Genomic DNA, 22,835 nt, shown 5'->3' on the forward strand with positions numbered 1-22,835 from the left:
TTGCATCCCTTTCCTAACAATTCCTAGCGTCCTGTTTAGTTTTCGGGCTACCGCTGCACATTAGGCAGAAGATTTGAGCGTATTGTCTACAATGATACCTAGATCTTTTTCTTGCATGTTGACTCCCAAGGTAGACCCTATACCCAGAAATGGAAGCCTCATTCTTTATTCACTAGAGCAAATGATTATTCAACATAATGATGCCAAACTTTTCATGAAATAGTCTTAAGAAGAAAGTGATTGATCATATGCAGAGAGACATGCATGTTTAGAAGTAGGTGCTAAATAGATAAGTCCTCTCTCCATGACTATTTAATGGCACTATACAGTGAGATCAGGGTGTCATGAACTAACATTTACCTCCTTTAGGTTCAAACAAATGTTGAATGGTATGTTTTATTATCCATGTATTAGATGGTAATAAGGAAAGCACCATAATTTATGGGTGGAGGTTTGAGCTCAAGTCTAGCAATATTTAATGTGAGTAGTTTATGACTTATACATATGAATTATAAATATACGCATACACCGGTGATTAAGATCTACTTGGGCTCAGCTGTATGTACATACACAAATATTAGGAGGTGGAACATCATATGTGCAATGATGGTTCCATTATGACACCACCTCATATTCCTCTTGGGGATATAATGGGTGTAAACGGTATGGTCTGAGCACATTTAAAATAATTTAAAACACTTTATAGTATTTTTTTAAAGTGCATACATAAAAATAAAAAAAGATAAATTATTTTGAACCCAAGTTTAATATAGTGACTATACAGATAGTGCCAATGAAAAATCCCTCTAAATGCTATGGGACCATCAAGATACTGGAAGAATGGTAGCTAAGCTGTTTAAATTCAGGATAGAAAAAGACGACTGTCCTGAATTAAACAGCTCAACTATATGGATAGAAACGAATATTGCCACTATGGTCTAAATTCTATAAATGGCACCTTAAAAAATAGTGCTTAGTGCTATTCTATAAATGGTGCTTAAAGTTAAGCACCGTTTACAGAATGGTACTAAAAACGCCAGGAACCGCGACAACACTTAGGTGTTACCATTTACACCAATGAAACCTTGGTGTAAATCCCCATGTCTAAATTAGGTGTGGATCCTTTTTATTCTATAACAATGAGAATAAATTAAAGCAATGCCCCCAATCTACCCATGACTCACCCATGGCCATGCCCCTTTATGCATCCTCGCGGATCCTGTGCCTAAATTTACATGCGTAAATTTTATTTAAATCCAATTAGCACCAATAATTGCTTGTTAAAATCTCAATCTGCGCTAATTGGCTTGTTATTCAATTAACTTGCATGCTCAATTTTTAGGGCCCTTTTACAAAGGCACGGTAGGCTCTATGCGCGTGCAGTGCTCACCAAAATGAGGCTAGCGTGCCCCATGGTGGTAATTTTGTATTTGGCGTGCACTCGTATCGCCGGGACAAATTATTTTCTTTATTTCCTGCTGTGTGCAGCGTTTCCGACCAGTTATCACACGTGTACTGCGTGAGCCCTTACCGCTAGATCAATGGGTGGCATTATGGGCCGTAAATAGGCGTGCACTGGTTTCAGTTTTACTGCAGGCCCTTTTCCTGGCCCATTGAAAAAAAGCCCTTTTTCCCAGATGCGGTAAAAACTGGCCTGGCGTATGCCAAAAACACGCACCACAATACCGCAGGCCACTTTTTGTCGCAGCTTAGTAAAAGGACCTTATAGAATTCAGGGGTACAGTGTAGTAAATTTAAAACAAATCGGAGAAAATTTTTCTTCACCCAACGTGTAATTAAACTCGAATTCGTTGCCGGAGAAAGAGGTGAAGGCGGTTAGCTTAGCAGAGTTTAAAAAGGGGTTGGACGGTTTCCTAAAGGACAAGTCCATAAACCGCTACTAAACGGACTTGGAAAACTCCAAAATTCCAGGAATAACATGTATAGAATGTTTGTACGTTTGGGAAGCTTGCCAGGTGCCCTTGGCCTGGATTGGCCGCTGTCGTGGACAGGATGCTGGGCTCGATGGACCCTTGGTCTTTTCCCAGTATGGCATTACTTATGTACTTATGCTGCAAGTTAGTAGTCTCTACATATAATTCAGCACCACTGACCATATATGTTTTATTAAATGCCATAGCCGTTATTTAAAACAACTTGCTGGCTGCTACAACAGAATATTGATCCATGAAATATGCGTATATTTAAGAATCATTAACCTCTTACCTGATTCTTTCTTCTTCAGATCTCTTTAGCTCAGCATCTCGACTGAGTACCTTCATGATGGCCTCCTGCTCCTCCTCTGTCAAAAAGCTGAGGTCGATCATCTTGTAAGCCAATTTGATTAAGCTATCAATAGTAAATAACCAGTCTTGTGATTCTGTAAGCAGTAACTAACCAAAAACAAGTCTGTTTTTGGCAGAAGAAAGTCACTTGTCTCAGTTACAATAACTAATAGAAATGTTTGAGGGTTTTGCTGTTTTGTATTAGGTGATGACCTTTCTACAGCTCTACTCAACAGGCTCACAACAGGGAGCTGCATTCCATGCTATTCAGGTCACATGTTTGCCGCAGAGGTATTCTCTCTTTCATACAGGCATTGTGCACGAGTTCATTTATCCAGTGTGAAAATGCACCAGTATCCAAGCATCACCTACAGAGAGGGGAAAAAAATTAAGAACAAACTATTACATATATTATTAGAAGTGCACAAAGAAACAAGTTCTTACAACTAACACAGAAGGATTTCTAATGAATTCCAAAATTAAATTATCTTTTCCATCAGCATAAGCATGCTTGTTTTGCAGACTTAACCAATGCCAATGATTTATTAACCATCTTCTAGTGTATTTCCTTATAGTTAGGTTTAGCCATATTTAGGACTCCTTTTACTTAGTCACGGTAGTGATTCCTACATGGCAAATGTAAAGAAGCTCACAGGAATTGAACGTGCTTAGTTATATCTGCCATGCCAGGAATCACTACCACAGCTTGGTAAAAGGAGCTCTCAGATTAGAAAAACAGATTTTGTTTTTTTTAACCCAACTAAGTCATTATCTATGTATATCACATCCTCTCACCAATTTCTCCATCTTTTTAACCCCTCTCAAAATAAATATTTAAAATCATAGATGTATAAAATTAAAGGTTCAAGGGGTATTAATTTTAAGCACTATCAAAAACAGCAATATGCATAACAGTAAAGAGTAAACTTTACCAGCTAGAGGTCTAAAATTACCATTGCTTAACTCTATTCCTCACTGCCACATCACAAAAACCACAAGGCTGCTGTGAAGCCTCCTTGTCGTGGAAAAAAGTCATTGCCAGAGTCAAGTCTACCAAAGCTCCTAAGAACTACAATTTTTGAGTTGGCCCTAGTTGTGATTTCAGATAATTTAAGAGCACCCAAATGGTTGAATGAATAGATCTTTCAGCTCTATTTGAGTTGCGTGCGTTACCCACTAATCATCCAAATAGGGAAACATGTGTACTCCCAGTCTGCACAAATATGCTGTGATGGCCATTAAATATTTTGTGAAATCCCAAGGTGCTGATGCAAGGCCAAAAAGCCAAACACCACTACTGGTGATGGTGCTTCTCTACAATGAAATCACAGAAATGTCCAGGCCACAGGAAGCAAGTGTAAGCATCTTCCAGTTTTAGAGAACATAGCCAGTCCCCTCTTTGAAGAAATGGTGTGAGAGAGCCTAAGGTGAAATAATTGCTCACGGCCCTTAAGTCCCAGATTGCACAGAATCCTCCTGTCTTCTTTGTAATTAAAAAAAAAAAAATACTTGGAATAAAATCCCTGTCCTCTTTCCCAGGGTTGAATGGGTTCAACTGTATTGGTCTGTAAGAGTGAAGAGTTCCTTTCTAAATATCTCCTTAAGTAGAGGAGTGTGGTAGCCGTGTTAGTCCACTCTTAAGGTTATCAATAGAAATCAAACAAAATAAAACATGGAAAAGAAAATAAGATACCACCTTTTTTATTGCCTCCTCCCTCAAAACACCCAGGGAGAATCTGCTACAGTACAAGGAGAAAAAAGCCACAGACAGAATCTCCCTTGTAGTGACATACAATCCAGAGCTGGAAAAACTGAGGAAAATCAGAAGAGATCTACAACCTATACTCCAGGAGGATGAATTACTGAAAGAGATATTCCCATCCCCACCAGTACTGGCCTTCCGACAGCCACCCAACTTAAAACACAAGCTAATCAGAAGTAAACTTCCATCACAGACTGAAAAGGAACAGAAGGGCACACTTCCCTGTAATTTATCCAGTTGCAAACTATGCCAAAACATTTCACAGGACCCCACAGTCATCCACAAAGGAAAGATATTCAACATAAAGGAATCTTTCACTTGCTCATCTTCCAATGTGGTATATATCATTCAGTGTAAAAAATGTAACGAAGGATGCTATATTGGAGAAACAGGCCAGATGCTTAAGACAAGATTCAATTTACATAGACATCACATGAACAATACTGGCGCCAGTAGGGCTCCCACCCCTGTTGGTCAGCATTTTACAGGACCAGGACACTGTACCAGTGACTTCACAGTGAGAATCCTGAAAGGTAACTTTAAAACCATACAAGAACGTAAGACCTTTGAAGTCAGAATGATTGAATATTTTAACACCCAACAGAAAGGACTTAACAAGGATCTGGGGTTCCTAGCCCATTATAAACCATAAAGCTGTATTTCTCTGTTGATCACCCCACCCCTCACCTATCCACACCCATTCTGTTAGAATATCAATGATATGCTTTGATGTCCCCATGCATACCTCCTACCCACCCCCATCCTCCCACCCTGTCAGACTGTCATAGTAATGCTTGAATGTTTTCACTTATATACACTGTCAGCTAGCATATTTGCTTATTTCCGATCTGACGAAGAAGGGCAACCTTCGAAAGCTAATCAAGAAATGTATTAAGTTATGTCCAATAAAAAAGGTATCATCTTATTTTCTTTTCCATGTTTTATTTTGTTTGATTTCTATAAATATCTCCTGAAACCTAGAGCTTACTCTTGGTGATCTAGGTGGGAAATTTGGAGGCCAGCCCACTAACTGATAATGGTATCTTATTCAGACAATTTTGAGAACCCAGCTATATGAGGTTATAAATGGCTGCCTGTCTGCAAAACCATTTAGTCTTCCACCTATAGGCAGGTCATGTGGAAAATAGCTTCAGTTCTGTATATATTCTTATGGAAGCAAATCAAAATCCTGTACCTGGTTTTAGCTGTGAGGCAGGTTGGGACTCGGGCCCCCTGCTGTCTGGGTCGACAGCAAGAACACTGTCCAGACCTAGAGGAGTGGGAAGGTGGATCATACCTATGCTTGTGAGAGTAACAGGACCTCCATTGTCCTCTACACCGATATTTCCAAGAGGAGGAGACTGAGATGGAAGTGGGCTTGGAGAAGGTCTTAAGGGTGACAATTTGCTGCTTGATGAGTAACAGCTTCATGCACATTATTTCTGAAGAGGTTCCATGGCACGGAATGGCATGGCAGTGAGCTTTTCCTGTACATCCTGTACTCAGCCAGGTGAGTCTGCAAGAGCCAGTCCCCATGGCAGAAGTTTTCAATGCCATATTGAAAATATAAGTTACACGGACTATGTATTTTCCACACTTCTTCCCTTTCACCACTAGATGCTATGTGGAACAGGAGCATAGCATTCTAAAACAGACAGTCTCTTTCCAAGACTCCAATGTCTGAACCTCCCTCCCAGGGCACCAAGGAGTGAGTCTTGGAACTCGACTCTTTTGAAAGTGGATTTGCCCATCATAGAACAGACAGGAGACCACTGTTTTTCGAATCCTGGAACCTTTTGAACTCTGTACATAGTCAGCCTTCTTATTAATAGAAAATACAGAGAGGAAGATTTCCTACATTCTCATCTGTACATCCTTTAGGATTCTGTGATGGCAACTGTCACGGCTTCCTTAGGGGCATTAAGGAATTGGAGGCTATCCAATGCTTCTTGCCCTTGTCTTCTCTTCCATCTTTAACTGAAATGGGATGGCTTGAGCATCTCCCATACAAAATCAATTAAGGAGTTCCTCTAGTAGAGATTTACTTCTCTCATGCGGTGAGGGTGGATCTGAAGAAAGACCAGTGAACCTCTCCTCAGAGAAGGTCCCTGGCTTCCCCATCAGAATTCCAAAGGTGCCTTCTATGCTTCTCTGATATCTTACATTTCAGTTTCTCCAGATCGCTGTACATGCATCACCTGACTTTTTCAGGTTTCCAGTTCAGTCTCTGTCTTCATATCTCGATTACTGATGTGTGGTCCCTTGTTTCATATTTGTTGAGGGTCTGTCTGTGTTTGTGCATGTGACCAAGGCGTGGTATTCTGCTAGTGTTAGTGTTTATTTTGTGTAGAGGGATCTGTAGTAGTCTGACTTGTTCTGTATTTTCAGTAGGAAGTATACTGATTTTCTAGGGTGCTGCCTCTTTACAGGTAAGGTTGTTACTAATGGAGTCCTGGACATTCTCTTGTTCAAATCCCTGCTTCCTACAAGGAGCAAGGTCTGAAATGTTTATGGGTCCTACTGAAGGATGATGGCAAACCCTGAATGGTGTGAGGTTGACAGTGACACCCCTGGCCATTCCAAGGCAATAGAGGGTTAAGTTGCTTGCTTAGGGCCAGAAGGGACTATGGCAGGATTATGAACTAGGCCCGCTGACTCCCAGTCTTGTTCCCAGCCGGGTTTTTGAAGCCTGGATTGGCCGCTGTCGGAGACAGGATGCTGGGTTTGATGGACCCTTGGTCTTTCCCAGTATGGTGGTGCTTATGTGCTGCTTGAACAATTAGGCTACTCCTCTGCCCTGCCCTTGACATTAATGTTGCTTTATTATGACAGGATTTCTATAATATATAAGTATGGAATGTGTTTGTTTTTTTGCAGAGTTTGGTTACTCAAACTCTGTCTCTGTTATGTAAAGTTTGTGAAATAATAATAGAATGTTTGTACATGTGGCAGTTTTTTCTTTTGAGATGGCAACTTAGTGTGTACAGTTGGTTGTAGACAGGCAAGAGAAGGGTACAACAGTAGATGCGGCAAGGGACTTGGGGCATGGCATGAGAACTCGAGGGAGAGACATGGGCAAGGCAAGGAGCAGGGCAGGTGTTGGGTTCTTCTTTGGCAGAAAATTGGCAACCCTAGTATCTCAGTATAAAAATATTCTAATAATTCCTTTCCCAAAAATAATAGTGTGTTATTTCCCAATATTTTAATTTCATCGAGACTTCATTCCCGGTTTTCTGTTACTTTGTCTTGGAAAATCTCTCTTAATAGAGAAGTACTGAAATTTGGCATATTTAATTATTGTACTCGCAGCCTGTGGATCCCTTGAGATGATGCCTGATTGAGATAACATTTTTAATTATTACTCATTTCTATATGATGTTTTGATTTCCTTTTAACACTGTAAATATTTGCATACAGAGCTGGGGAGAGAGAGTTTGGGAGTGAGGGAAGGGGAATTTTTACACTAACCATGATGTTTGGTGGTGCCAACTTTTCAGTCAAAATTATTTCTATTCAGGGGAGGAAGTGATGTCACAGACCCTAATGGCAGCTTGAAAACGGAGCTCCCAAGCCACTGCCAAGAATTAGCTTAATTAACAGATTCCTCAACGCTATATCACGCAGGACACATTCTCGTGGGTTATGACGGCCTCGCGAGTGAACTCACTGAATTTACAAGTGTATGTATTTCAGCGGAAGGCAATGTCTCCAGCTACGCACCCCGAGGAACATGGCGCCCGAAATGTGGAGAACCACATTTTCTGTCGCCGGAAACTGCGGTGCCCAGTGAGATCGGAGAGGTGCCTTTACCACAACATGAAACATGGACCACACTAGGCTTCAAGAAATCAGATCAGATTTAAAGGCAATGCGCCAAGATTTGGCAACGCTGGGAGCAGACCTCCGAGAAGAAATAGCAGAACTGGGTAATCGCGTGGCTGACACGGAAGTGGGCATGGAAGAACACGCAGAGTCTCTAACCAGGCTTGAACAGCAGCTACAGGACCAAAAAAGTAAAAGCAGGTAACTACTGGATAAGGTGGAAGATTTAGAAAATCAGAGCCGTTGCTCCAACATACAGGTGCGTGGGCTGCCAGAGCTACCTGAGTATTCAGATTGCAAAGAAGTTGTGCAACGCCAGATATTGGCGGCTTAATGAGACATTATTACAAGACCCACAGAACATTTCAACTGTGGAGAAATACATTGTGGAATATTTAGAATTCAATGACCTAGGAGAGATACAACAACCCACTTAATGGGAAGGCTTAAAAGCAGTCCTTCGCGGACACATCATAGCATTACAAGCCCATCTTACTTAAACTCGGGCTGTTCAGGAACAGGATCGTGGAGGCAATACAGCACAGTTGGAGAAGTTGCACAAAGCAGATCCCTCTGATCCCAAGAGAACAGAAGCATTACATTAGCTCATATTAAAGCTTAATGAGGTTCAAATGGCTGAGCTCTCAGCTCAACTGCAACAGGTACACCAGGAGCACTTTGAATTTGGTGACAAAGCTAGTAGGTTATTAGCTAGTGGTTAGAGCACCGGTCTTGACATCCAGAGGTGGCCAGTTCAAATCCCACTGCTGCTCCTTGTGATCTTGGGCAAGTCACTTAACCCTCCATTGCCTCAGGTACAAGCTTAGACTGTGAGCCCTCCTGGGACAGAGAAATATCCAGTGTACCTGAATGTAACTCACCTTGAGCTACTACTGAAAAAGGTGTGAGCAAAATCCAAATAAATAAATAAATAAGCCCAACTCAACCATATCTTTAAGATTAAAAACACCTCGGGGGTTCAGTGTAGCCAATCGGAGCAAATTCAGGAGGCTTTCTATGATTATTATACAGAGCTTACCTACCTGAAGTAACTCCATCTCCATTGGCCATAGTAGGCTGCCTCCAGGAGGTTAGTCTTCTGCAGCTATCGCAGGGAGAGACAGCGTTTCTATCTGAATCCCATAACGTTAGACGATATTGAATGAGCAATATCAGACCTACCCCATAATAAGACCCCTGGCCCAGATGGCTTCCCCAACAGGTTTTATAAACTGTTTGTTAAGCGATTGGCTCCTATATTGCTGAGAGTCTTCACCTCCTTTGATACTGCACAGGAACTGCCCCATTCCTGGAGATTGGCAGCAGTCATTTTGCTGTTGAAACCAGGGAAAGATCCCCAGCAGTTTGGCTCCTATAGACCAATCTCCCTCTTAAATACAGACTATAAAATCTTTACGAAGATCCTAGCACGTAGACTTCAGCTGGTACTGCCTCGGCTGATACACAAGGGCCAGGCAGGGTTTATTACAGGTCGCCAGACTCATGATAACATTAGATGCTTGCTACACATAATTCAACAGGCAACAGATGACCGGACACCAGCACTGTTGCTCTCGATTGATGCTGAAAAAGCATTCGACCGGGTGAACTGGTCATTCTGGTTTGCTGTCCTGAAGTATGTGGGGATAGGGGAGCGTTACATGGCACGGCTCAAATTGCTGTATACAAGCCAATTAGCAACTCTAAAAATAACTGGCATGTATACTAAACCTTTGGAGCTCCTTAGGTGAAACAGACAGGGTTGTGCAGTTTCTCCACTACTATTTGCTTTGTCCATCGAACCCCTTGCTAGCCTGATTAGGGGGAACCCTGGGATTCGGGGCCTGGTCAGGGAATGAAGGGAACATAAAATCATGCTATTTGCAGATGATGTGCTCCTGACCTTGTTCTGCCCGGAGTCCTCTCTGCAGCAGACTATGGAAACTATTACACAATATGGCCAATTATCGGGGTTTAAGATCAATATTACCAAATCAAAAATCCTTAATCTCACTGTTCCCCTACAGGCAATTCCTCAGCTGAAAGCTGCCTTCCCATTTGTTTGGGCCGCCAAATCCTTTAAATATCAGGGAATACACATAACACCCAATGTGGAGGGATAATTCTTGGCTAATTACCCTAAGAAGATTGTGGAACGTTTTGTGGAGTTCGACCGATGGGAGGGACTGACAATATCGTGGACAGGGCGTATTAATGCAATCAAAATGATATTGCTCCCTAAACTATTATATCTATTTCTAGCTCTTCCAATCCCAATTCCTCGCAGTTTTTTTGCTCAACTGAATCGGAAAATGTTTGCTTACATCTGGAGGAAGCGCCCACTTCAGGTGCGCCAGGCCATGATGTACCAGACTAGAGAGTTGCACGGGGACAGAAATCTTACCCATCCACGCCCGTCCCTGCTGGAATCTTACCCGTCCCCACCCGTCCCCGCTGGAATCTTACCCATCCCCACCCATCCCCGCAAAAATTTAACCCATCCCAACCCGTCCCCGCAAGAATTTAACCCATCCCCACCCATCCCCCTAAGAATTTAATGGTACATAAAAGAAAATTCCAGTCAGCTCCCTCAGTCTGTCTCTGGATTTGAGCCACAGCACTGAAGGCAAGGAAGGAATGGAAGTTGGAACACTCTGGTGCGCACACGTAAGACTTGTCTCCGATTCACTTGCACCGTGTGCTAAGAGGTCGCCGCATGCACGAGCCAGTAGGTCAGGTGACATCTGATTCTCGTGCCTGTGTCAGAGCTGAGGTCTGTGCACCAGCCTGGTAGCAAAGAGGATTAATAGTAATATAGTAAGTGACAGCAAATAGACCTGAACGGTCCATCCACTCTGCCAATAGTCACACTCATGATCAATTCATCACTAAATCAACGAGTGTGATATTATATACTTGATTATGGTCTCTCTTTCGTGTTTCTGGAACAAAGACCACAGAAGTCTATCTGGCCCTATCCTTATGTTCCAATTACTGGAGTTGCCGTTGAAGCCCACTCCAGTCTATTCGTCTTCTCATTTGTGGGACACAGACCGTAAAAGTCTGTCCAGCACTGTCCTCATGTTCCAGCCACTGAAGTTGCTAAGCCCTTTCCAGCCCATCCTAAACCAGATTGCCATGTATGAGACATAGACCATACAAGTCTGCCAGGTATCAGCCCTAGTTCATCACAGCCAGAGTCGCCATCTAAGCGTCACTTGACACATCCACACACATGCAGCCATTTAAGGTTAGGTTTTATATAACTTCCATTTTCTAATTAGAGATCCTCTGTGTTCATCCCACGCCTTTTTGAATTCTGTCATCATTTGTGACTCTACCACCTCCTTAATGGAAGACTTTCCACATTTGTGCTGTTAAAGCAAAGCAAGGAAGAAGAAGAGGAGCAGGAGAAGACAGCACTCAAAGAAATTGGTATTTGGTAGATGAGAGGCTGGTGCAGGTGCAGCTTACACTTCTAAGAGAAGACCGCAGAACTGCTTCCATCCCCATGGGAACCCCACAGGAACTGCCTCCGTCCCCGCGGGAACCCCGCAGAGCTGCTTCCATCCCCGTGGGGAACCCCGCAGGAATTGCCCCATCCCCGCGGGAATCCCGTGAACCCCGTTCCCGTGCAGCTCTCTATACCAGACATACGCTGGGGGGGGGGGGTATGGGAGTCCCCAACTTCTATCTGTACTATCAAGTGGCCCAGCTGAAAGTATTAGTGGAATGGACTCCGGCTCCTACTAAGAAATGGCTCCACTGGGAGTGAGCCTGGCTGGGGACCTGCTCCTTGGCTACCGGGGAGTGATTTATTGGCTATAATTTGGAGAGTCTCGTTGGGGGTGAGCCACTTGCTTTCCACATGGTACCACATACGGAAACAATTCTTTCCAGATCGAAAATACTACTTGCAGACAGCTATCTGTTGTGCCCCGGGCTTTCCCGCAGGCTCCTCAGAACTGGTATATAGACGGTGGGCCCGGGCGGGTCTGGGACAGGTATGGGCTGATGGGAGGATACTTAATTTTTAAGAACTCCAAGAGGAATATGGGCTGGTTGAAAGTGACCTATTTTATTATAGCTGCTTACGAAACTTTATCCACAGACAGGCAAGGGAGGAACTGGACCTAACTGAAACAGCATTAGAGATGACCTTGCGGAGTAGGTGGGGGGGGGGATAAAGGATGTGTATCTCGTTTATATCTAGCTCTCCTATTCTACACTAACCCTCAATTATATTATAATGAAAGATGGGAGTTAGCATTACAGAGTACCCACCCGCGGGAAACTTGGTTGAAGGGGTACAGATTCTTGCTCAAACCATCTTTAGCTCAGCCTATGGTAGAAAATGGTTTTAAAATGTTGGACTGGTGGTATTATACACCCCTGATAGATTACAGCAAATGTATCCCAGGGTATCTGCAGACTGTTGGCGTAACTGTGGTTCTCGGGGCTCCTTTTTGCACATATGGTGGGAGTGGCCGGTGGCCCAGACATTCTGGAAACAAGTACTCCAGCTGGTCCATCACACACTGCAACAACATTATCCTTGCAAAGCGGAATACTGCCTGCTACATTTTAAACTTCCAGAGATTCGTGTCTCCCAACATAAGCTTGCAATTCAGTTTTTTGTGGCTGCAAAGCTGTCTTTGGCAAGGGCTTGGAAGCAACAAACTCTACCATCCATGCAACTTATACTGCATAAAGTGGATTACTTATACCTAATGTCGAAACTTACTGTAATGAGGCCACATGGTGACTTTTAAAAAGCTTTGATAACCCTATGAACAGTCAAAGGCACAGTTGTCAGCACCACCACGATGTCCAGGGGGAGGGGGGAAACTAGATGACTAAGATGAGGCATATTTTCAAAGCACTTAGCCTTCCAAAGTTCCACAGAAACCTATGGAACTTTGGAAGTCTAAGTACTTTGAAAATGAGCCCCCAAGTGTATTAGCTTCCGTATGTGGTCACATTTTTTCATTTATATTATGTATGGCATTACAGAAATTTTCAATAAATAAAATCTTTAAAAAAATATTTCTATTCACATGGAAAATAAATTCTTTAGGCATTGTTCTCCTGCTTGAAACTGTCCATTCTCCAACAAAAACCAGTTGTAGTATTATGCATCCTTATTTGTAGAGATAATGAAAGAAAATTCTGAGCCAGAAGCAAATGTTTTTGTTAATGTATAATGTTTTTGCTTCCTTTATTTTGCTAAACTTAGTTAAAAAAAAAAAAAAGAATTCTTTATAACTGCAAAGAATCCCCTGTTTTAGTTCCTGGATTAGGCCTTTCACACTACGACTGGGCCAGAGCTTGAAATGCTCCACTTTGAGTCAAATCCCCGGGTATTTGCAAATGAAGACTCATGGACCAAAATGTCAATGCTGGTTTCAACTCAAGAGGTAGAAGAAATGAGAAAGAACTGGACAAAAATACAAGATTTCTGAATAGAAGACAGTCAAACTTATCCAGTTGCTCAGATGAACTATTTTGTGTACTGAGAGAATTGTTCTATTTTCAATTCAGGGCCTCTCAAAAGTCTTACAGCTCAGAGAAATGGAAGGGCAAGACATGAAGAGAAGTCAGACAGTCCTACTGTAGCTAGTTCTAAGGGAGATACAATTTTCTGTGCTGATCATGGTTAGTTGCTCCAGTTATTGCCCTGAAAGAAGTCACATGAAAAGGGATAAACATAACGGTCCTGCAAAACAAAACGAAAAAAAAAAAAAGAGAGGAAGCGGATGTGCTACATCTAAATGGTCTCTTAATGCAAGAGTCAGGATGAAATCCTTATAGGAGGATGGTGAAAGTCTTAAGTAAACTACTACTACTTAACATTTCTAGAGCGCTACTAGGGTTATGCAGCGCTGTACAAATTAATAACTAAGGACGGTCCCTGCTCAGAAGAGCTTACAATCTAAAGGACGAAATGTCAAGTTGGGTAGTCTAGATTTCCTGAGTAGAGGTGTTGTGATTAGGTGCCAAAAGCGACATTGAAGAGGTGGGTTTTGAGCAATGATTTGAAGATGGGTAGGGAGGGGGCCTGGCGTATGGGCTCAGGGAGTTTGTTCCAAGCATGGGGTGAGGTGAGGCAAAAAGGGCGGAGCCTAGAGTTGGCGGTGGTGGAGAAGGGTACTGAAAGGAGGGATTTGTCTTGAGAGCGGAGGTTACGGGTAGGGACGTATGGGGAGATGAGGGTAGAGAGTTAAGGAGGGGCTGCAGATCGAGTGCATTTGTAGGTTAGTAGGAGAAGCTTGAACTGTATGCGGTATCTGATCAGAAACCAGTGAAGTGACTTGAGGAGAGGGGTGATATGAGTATATCGGTCAAGGCGGAAGATAAGACATGCGGCAGAGTTCTGGATGGACTGAAGGGGGGATAGGTGGCTAAGTGGGAGGCCGGTGAGGAGTAGGTTGCAGTAGTCAAGGCGAGAGGTAATGAGAGAGTGGATGAGAGTTCGGGTGGTGTGCTCAGAGAGGAAGGGGCGAATTTTGCTAATGTTGTAGAGGAAGAAGTGACAGGTCTTGGCTATCTGCTGGATATGCGCAGAGAAGGAGAGGGAGGAGTCGAAGATGATGCCGAGGTTGCGGGCAGATGAGACGGGGATGATGAGGGTGTTATCAACTGAGATAGTGAAGGGAGAGGAGAAGTGGGTTTGGGTGGGAAAACAAGTTCAGTCTTGGCCATGTTCAGTTTCAGGTGGCGGTTGGACATCCAGGCAGCAATGTCGGATAAGCAGGCCGATACTTTGGCCTGGTTTCTGCAGTGATGTCTGGTGTGGAGAGATACAGCTGGGTGTCGTCAGCATAAAGATGATAGTGGAAACCATGAGATGAGATCAGGGAGCCTAAGGAAGAGGTGTAGATTGAGAAAAGGAGGGGCCCAAGGACAGATCCCTGAGGAACTCCAACAGACAGCGGGATAGGGGAGGAGGACGAACCATGAGAGTGTACTCTGAAGGTACGATGGGAGAGATAAGAGGAGAACCAGGAGAGGACAGAGCCCTGGAACCCAAAGGAGGACAGTGTGTCAAGAAATAGGTTGTGATTGACAGTGTCAAAAGCGGAAGATAGGTCGAGGAGGATGAGGATGGAGTAGTGACTTTTGGATTTGGTGAGGAACAGGTCATTGTAGACTTTAGATAGTGCCGTTTCTGTCGAGTGTAGGGGGCGAAAGCCGGATTGAAGCAGATCGAGGATGGCATGAGAGGAGAGAAAAATCAATGCAGCGGCTGTGAACGGCGCGTTCAAGTATCTTGGAGAGGAAGGGTAGGAGGGAACTGGGGCGGTAGTTGGAGGGACAGGTAGGGTCAAGAGATGGTAAAGCATTCACCTCCATAATTTCAGTAGCATTACCCTCTTAAATGCCATTACAACTGGCAAAAAACTGTCTAGTTTTTATTAACAGATTAAGAGATAAGGGACAAGGTCTCCAAGTCTATTTTCGTGCATGACATGTGTTTCTACCCCTCAAGCTGACTAGACCTCAAGATGTAGTAAAAGTAGCATTCAAAGCCCCAGGAGAGAAAAAGCAGCAGACATAGGCAGTTTGTTGTACTGACTAGCATATTGCTGAAGAATGGAAAGTAGAAGCAGTAACAGGCAGGGAATGCTGCTCAACTGTTTCATAGTTTTGGATGCCTCAGAGCTCCCACTGTAATCGACAAAGAAACTAGCTTTGGACAGACTGAACGCCATCAAGTCTAGAACTGATGTGGGTACTTTTGATTGATTCTGGATTAATAAAGAAGGGTAAAGGCTTTTAATAAGAAATAAGAAAATCTGCAGAAAACGTTCTATATAGTAAATGAAAACCAAATGTAAACAAAAGAATTGGTTAAAAATGAACACTGGGTTAAGTCATTTAGTTTAAATAAGCATTATTCATCTTAAGCTTAATTACTGGTGTGTCTGCTCCCCCCTTCTGTTTAATTGAGTGTGGGGGTGGGGGAAACACTTTAAACCATGGTAAATTCTTTACAATCATTTAAGAGTTTAAGAGGAGTGCAGTTTGCCAAATACTCTCATTCTGAAATTTTATGACACAGGACATATAGTTTTATTAAGTTTCCTTGTCAACATCCTGCTCATTACTACTTCCTTTGTCATAAGTTTCAATCTGGAGACTTGCTCCTACGGGTGGAGTCTAGTTCTGAGTTGTTTTTCTTGGTCTATAATGGGATCTGATATAACATGCTGGCATGTGATTAATTGGTCCATGACAGCCATGGTAAATAAATGTACACCCTTAAGCAAATCAAGTGATGCTGTTTTCAGCAAAAGCCTGTTTCACTGAATCTAACAAACACCTCCAAATCTCTAATATAATTTCTTCTGTTTCCCTTGTTAGTCGCTGAAAATTTAAAGCATTTATGTAATAAAATGCATTAATCCGTGAAAAACAGAAAGGTATGAGGAAATATTTTTTTCACTCAATGAATAGTTAAGCTCTGGAACTCGCTGCCAGAGGATATGGTAACAGCAGTTAGTATATCTTGGGGTTTAAAAAAGGTTTGGCCAAGTTCCTGGAGGAAAAGTCCACAGTTTGCTATTGAAACAGACATGGGGAAGTCACTGCTTGCCCTGGGATTGGTAGTATGGAATGTTGCAATTTGGGTTTCTGCCAGATACTTGTGACCTGGATTGGCCACTGTTGGAAATGGGATATTGGGCTAGATGGACCACTGGTCTGAATCACTGTAGCTATTCTTATGTTCTTATGCCATGAGATGCTAGCAATATGTCCCTAAGGTGACTTTCACTGGGTGCTGAATTTTTTATATTTTTAGGTTTTACAGCATTTCTCAGTCAAAGACAAGGCTTAACAGTTTCCCCACTAAGTTGCTATGGAACCAATTCTCCTTCTCATCGTGATAGTATATTCTACAATGGTAACTGGGCACTTTGATTCCATAATAGAATACTAATATAACCTTGCATCAGTTCACCTTATATTTTAGGCACAGTTACACCGCCCATAGTAACAGTGAGCACCTAAATACAGTAAGAGCACGTATTACTTACTGTATTCTGTAAGGGGCAAATGTAAATGTACGGCACCTTGAGTGAATCTCTTCATAAAGGCGGTTAATAAAATCCCAATAAATAAAGTGGCAGCCCCATGTCCCTCCAACGTTCTGCCTATATTAATGCCACCATTGCATTTATGGTCTACGCCACTTACAGAATAGCAAAGAGTTGGCGTGTTGCCACTTATGTAAGTGCCAATTTTCCTGTATATTTACACATACAAGTGGTGCATAAATGCAAGCGTCCTGTTAAAACTATTTGCCTTGTATGGGAATCATTTTATAAAGAAGCAGACTGCATTTTGTGGGGGGTTATTTTTATAAAGCTTTTTCCACGTGTAAAGACTGTTTTATATGCAGAATAGGCCTTTTATAAAATGTTAGCCTACTGTGAGTGTACAAGTACATGCAGTGCCAAAGAAGTACATATTTATATGCATGACGGCATTCCAAGGATGTAGTTTTGGCAGAACTATGTACATGTGTATTTTATGAAATGCCCGAGTACACACATTCATTTACAACTGCTTTGGAACAAATCTAAAATGTGTGTCGACATTCACTCACTATAGGGACTGGCTCTTTGAATCTATTTTATAAAAAGGCATGTAGCAGACCTCTCAGATTAGTTGTGCTGAGGAATACCTCAGAGGCTGGTGCATAGACATTTTAGTTAAAGCGTCTGTGGCTAAAACAAAAAACTCCCCAAAACTTTCAATGAAAACAGGCTAACAGAGGATGCCCTAATTCAGGCTTAAAAATTATCATTGGTTAGCAATAGTTAGGTACACTAAAGTCAAAGGCATAAACGTAGCTGGGAGACTCTTAATTAAAATAAAATTCCCACTTATTCGGCTGTCCAATAATATACAAAATAAGAGCTAGGAAACAAAGCAAATAGTCCATAAGAACAAAGTGAAATAGTTTTAAAAAATATTACTCCTAGGCAGTGGCGTTCCTGGGGGGGTTGGCACCCGGGGCGGATTGCCGATGCGCCCCGCCCCCCCCCCCCCGATGCAGCGCGGCCCCCCCCCCGGTGAAAGAACACCCCCGCAGAGGAACACCCCCCCCCCGCCGGGTGCACACCGCTGGGGGGGGGTGCCGCGCCGCACGCGCCTGTCCTCCGTTGTTCCATGCTTCTTCTCTGCCCCGGAACAGGAAGTAACCTGTTCCGGGGCAGAGAAGAAGCATGGAACAACGGAGGACAGGCGCGCACGGCACCCCCCCCCCCCCCCAGCGGCGTGCACCCGGGGTGGACCGCACCCCCCCCCCCCCAGGAATGCCACTGCTCCTAGGAGAATTTTAAAATTCTGCAAAAGTGTTTTTGCACAAAATTCCCCAATCATAAGTCCTGAAGTCCCCTCCTGCCTTTTCCTTCCTTAGGCTCCAGCCTCCCCAGTTTCCTCTCTCTCTCTCTGGTATAGCCACAGGTGGGCCTGGCCCCATCTACATTTGGCTCAGGCCCACCCAACAGTGGTGCACTCATGTCAGGACCAGCACTGGAGGTGAGAGGCCCACTGTTACAGGAGGTACCCATGGTCCAACATCTCCCTCCTTCTCTCTCACCCCCCTACCCCACCCCGGTCTATCTTAACAGGTGTCCTTCCTCATAAGGATATCTGGCAATGGAAGAAATTCACTTATGCTGCTTGTGGCTGACCTGGAAGCCTTCTCTCTGCCATGTCTCACCCCCTCTAATGCAAAAAAATAAATACATAAATAAACTTCCTGTTTCCACCTTGGTGGAATGCAGCAGAGGGAAGGCTTCAGTGTCAGCCACAGGAAGTGTGCATGAATCACTGCCGCTGCTGGTAACCCCTATGAAGGCAGACACCTCTTAAAAAGGCAGATTGGGGGGACAGAGGGAAATGCTGGACAATGAGAGAGATGAATCTATGGAAGGGGAGCAATGCTGGATCTGAGAGTGGAGAAGAGGGGGAGAGAGAGTGGGCAATAGAAGAGAAGGACAAATGTTGGACTTGGGCACACGGGAGGGATGAAGAGAGGAGGGAAAAGAGAGAGAAAGAGAGAGATGTTGACATGGGGGGTGATGGGGAGCGATTATTCCCAGGGATGGAGTGAGTGAAAGATAAGCTGGATCGTATGGGGGGGGGGGGGAGGATTGAAGAAGGGAGAAAAGGGACAGGAAGATGCTGAGGGATATAGTAGAAGAGACTGGGAGATATCAGTCTACGAGGGTTGGGGAGGGGACAAAGAAGCAAGGAGATGCTGGGAATGGTGGAACCATGTGAGAGAGGCCAAAGGGGGGTGGCAAGGAGGAGGATAATGAGTACAGTGGGTAAAAACGTGGTAATGGGGAGTAGATGAAAGATGGAAGGGAATAGGAGGCCAGAGAAGGAGTGAGATGGGAAATGAGACAGCTATGGTGAGAGGAGATAGACGGTCGATAGGCAGGTAAAAAGTTTAAAAAAAAAATGAGAAGGTAAGAGAGTGAAATCTGAGTGGACAGAGGCAGAAAAGAAAAAATGGAGGAAATAGGTATAGTGAGGGAATGGAACAAGGCAGGAGAGAGAGGAGAAAACACAAAATAGAGGAAATAGGTATAGTGAGGGAATGGAACAAGGCAGGAGAGAGAGGAGAAAACACAAAATAGACAGCAGTCACCGGAAGGAGAATAAGCAAAAGACAAGACAAGGAAGCAGAAGAGAGAAATTCGGACCAAGATAATGAGAAAATAAAGGTTTGAGGCATTTTTTTAAAGACAGGCGCCTTGTTTTTTCTGTACATGCTGGCATGATAGTGTGTTAAGCAGCAGCTTCACAATAAGTGAGGCTGACAAGCATTTCTTTGTTCCAGATTGATATTAATGTTGAAGATCCTCTGAGAAAGCAGGTTCAGTGAAACGGGTGCCTGTCAAGATCTCCAGCAATAGATAAGTGAATAAATGAAGTTCATCTTCATTTCTTAAGTGGACTGTTAAAATTTTATTATTAAAAAAAAAACCTAAAAGGAATTTTTAAAAAATCATTATGTTTAATAAAAGGATACAGTATGATAAATCAATATCTGTTTTGGGTTGGGGGGGTTTTTAGAACCAATGTTTGAATGGCTACCTAAGAGTGACTAAATAAGCCATAAGATGTGATGGCAGATATATCACCGGGTGATTTCAGAGGTTCTTTTCCCCATATTTACAGAAATATTTAGTGGATTTGCAGGGTATTTCATTTAAGGGGAAAATAAAATGTCCAGACAATGAAGGTAGAAAAAAATGTTTTAGTTTGAATTTATTAACTGGAATTTGCTAGCTTTGGGAAATGTGCATAGAGATGTCTTTGTATTGTGTTCAGGAGAAGAGGAAATGTATTTATGGTTTCTATTTTTCCAGTGTTGCAGTACATGGCAAGTTTAACTTCTTGAGGTTCCCCAGATAAATTTTTGTCTACATATTTTATTTCAATTTTGTGATCTCTTGTTCAGTATTTGTGAGGGTCTCTCAATGTATGGTGGTAATGTCAGATGGGGAGATGAGGGGACGAGGAGAGAGGGGATTGGAGGGCCCCCTCCTTGTTTTCTGCCCTAGGCCCCTGCAGGACTAAAACTGGCCTTGACTCTTGCTGTAGCTCGTGGGGATCCCCAAGCCACACCAGCTGAGGACCTCCTCTGAAGGCAGCTAGAACTCCTTTTTGCCAGGCCTTGTAGTGGGCAGCAGCATCCTTCTGCCACCAACAAAGACAACTGTGCTACGCGGGGTGCTAGCATCGGTGGCTCAGGTATGCTGCTGCTGACTGCCAAGTTTGGTAAAAGAGTTCTGGCCTCCTTTGGAGGAGGTCTTCAGCTAGTGAGGCCTGGGGATCTTCACTAACTAAAATATTTATATTTTGAGTTGGAAGTAGCAGAGAGAAAATTATGCCCATCCAAAACTGGTTGTGGCTATGCCACTGCTCACTCCTACTACTGTTCTCTATTCCTCTAACTCCTAGCAAGAGCTCTAATTCTGTTCGCTCCCAAAATTAAACATGAGAGTCTTTCAACTTCCAGGAGGACACTTTGAGAACTCTTCTAGGTTAACACAGATGTAAATGATTTTTTTTAAGAGAACCGGCTTCCTCAATAGACTTAAGTAGAGGAGTGTGGTAGCCGTGTTAGTCCACTCTTAAGGTTATCAATAGAAATCAAACAAAATAAAACATGGAAAAGAAAATAAGATACCACCTTTTTTAATACATTTCTTGATTAGCTTTCGAAGGTTGCCCTTCTTCCTCAGATCGGAAATAAGCAAATGTGCTAGCTGACAGTGTATATAAGTGAAAACATTCAAGCATTACTATGACAGTCTGACAGGGTGGGAGGATGGGGGTAGGTAGGAGGTATGCATGGGGACATCAAAGCATATCATTGATATTCTAATAGGATAGGTGTGGATAGTGATTTCACAGTGAGAATCCTGAAAGGTAACTTTAAAACCATACAAGAAGGTAAGACCTTTGAAGTCAGAATGATTGAATATTTTAACACTCAACAGAAAGGACTTAACAAGGATCTAGGGTTCCTAGCCCATTATAAACCATAAAGCTGTATTTCTCTGTTGATCACCCTTCCCTCACCTATCCACACCTATCCTGTTAGAATATCAATGATATGCTTTGATGTCCCCATGCATACCTCCTACCCACCCCCATCCTCCCACCCTGTCAGACTGTCATAGTAATGCTTGAATGTTTTCACTTATATACACTATCAGCTAGCAGCACATTTGCTTATTTCTGATCTGACGAAGGGCAACCTTCAAAAGCTAATCAAGAAATGTATTAAGTTATGTCCAAAAAAATGGTATCTTATTTTCTTTTCCATGTTTTATTTTGTTTGATTTCTATTGATAACCTCAATAGACTTAAAATAATCATACCAGGCACCTTAACTTAATCCAGATAATTATCCACATAACCAGTCAGGTCAGGGTCATATAATATAGCTTGGTAAAGTACACAGTTTTTGCCACTTAGCTACCAGGCTGACCCAGACATTTTTGAACTGTGTTTTAAGGCAATCATCCAAGAGGCAGAAAAATCAGTCTACCATGAAGATAGAATTACACTATATAAAAATTCTGCACTTTTAGATTTGTGACCTTCACATGTTAAATGCTTTCTGAGCTGAAGTTTCATTTGACTGTCTCATGACTTAAGAACATCACCTGCTACAAAAGCCTTATCCTTGAAGAAAACCCAATTTTAACAAATTCTCCAGCAACAGATCACCTTTGTTTTCATTCTTTGTATTTTTGAGGACTCTCTTCTTCAAATCCCATCCTTCTACCCCCCCCCCAAAAAAAAAAAAAAAGAAATTTATTCTTTATACAGCAATTTAACATGCTTAAAATAATGATTCTACCAGAAAAAAAACTTTACTTAGTTTATAGATTATGAATTGTGTGTTTTTTGGACATTTTGGCTTAATAATGAGCTATATATTCAAATGGTGCTCTAAAGACCTGCTCCACAAGGTACTCAGGTCTCTGACCTGGCTTGCCCACTCTTATAAACAGGATACTGGCCTAGATATACCTTTATGTTTATTAAGGTGATTCCAGGTCAGAAGGTGGGGGGGGGGGAAGAGAACATTTTTATACTTACTATTTGCCAGATCAAAAAGCTTCTGGGTTGGTGAAGAGAGATTACATGGTCAAAATAATGAGCCTGATGTACGAGTTTAACAGCCATAGACTGCAACACTTTAGAGAGGAGAGTGGAAGTCCAGCAAATAGAGGACTACAGTAATCTATTTGAGTAATGACAAGAGACCGGATGGACTGTGGTGAAAGAAAAGGGCCAACGGAGTTAATTTAAGGCAAAGAAAGATGATCTGATTGCATTATCTATTTGCCGCTTGAAGGTGACTTTTGAGTTGAAAACTACACCCAAGATTCTGACAGAATCTTTATAGGCAAACTGTACGAGAA

The 22,835-nt window shown here is 42.7% G+C and overlaps 1 protein-coding gene across 15 annotated transcripts in view; it reads right to left on the minus strand.

Moving 5' to 3' along the window:
• SYTL2 (synaptotagmin like 2) overlaps window positions 1–22,835 on the minus strand; it is a 272,074-nt gene that overhangs the window by 171,230 nt on the left and 78,009 nt on the right. For all 15 annotated transcript variants that reach the window (XM_030200133.1, XM_030200137.1, XM_030200136.1 and 12 more), the window contains exon 2: window positions 2,227–2,653. In XM_030200133.1, coding sequence (XP_030055993.1) covers window positions 2,227–2,327 — 101 coding nt within the window. In that variant the 5' untranslated portion in view covers window positions 2,328–2,653. The remainder of the gene's footprint in view (window positions 1–2,226; window positions 2,654–22,835) is intronic.

The sequence above is a fragment of the Microcaecilia unicolor genome, chromosome 4, assembly GCF_901765095.1.
Source record: "Microcaecilia unicolor chromosome 4, aMicUni1.1, whole genome shotgun sequence".
Classification (NCBI taxonomy): domain Eukaryota; kingdom Metazoa; phylum Chordata; class Amphibia; order Gymnophiona; family Siphonopidae; genus Microcaecilia; species Microcaecilia unicolor.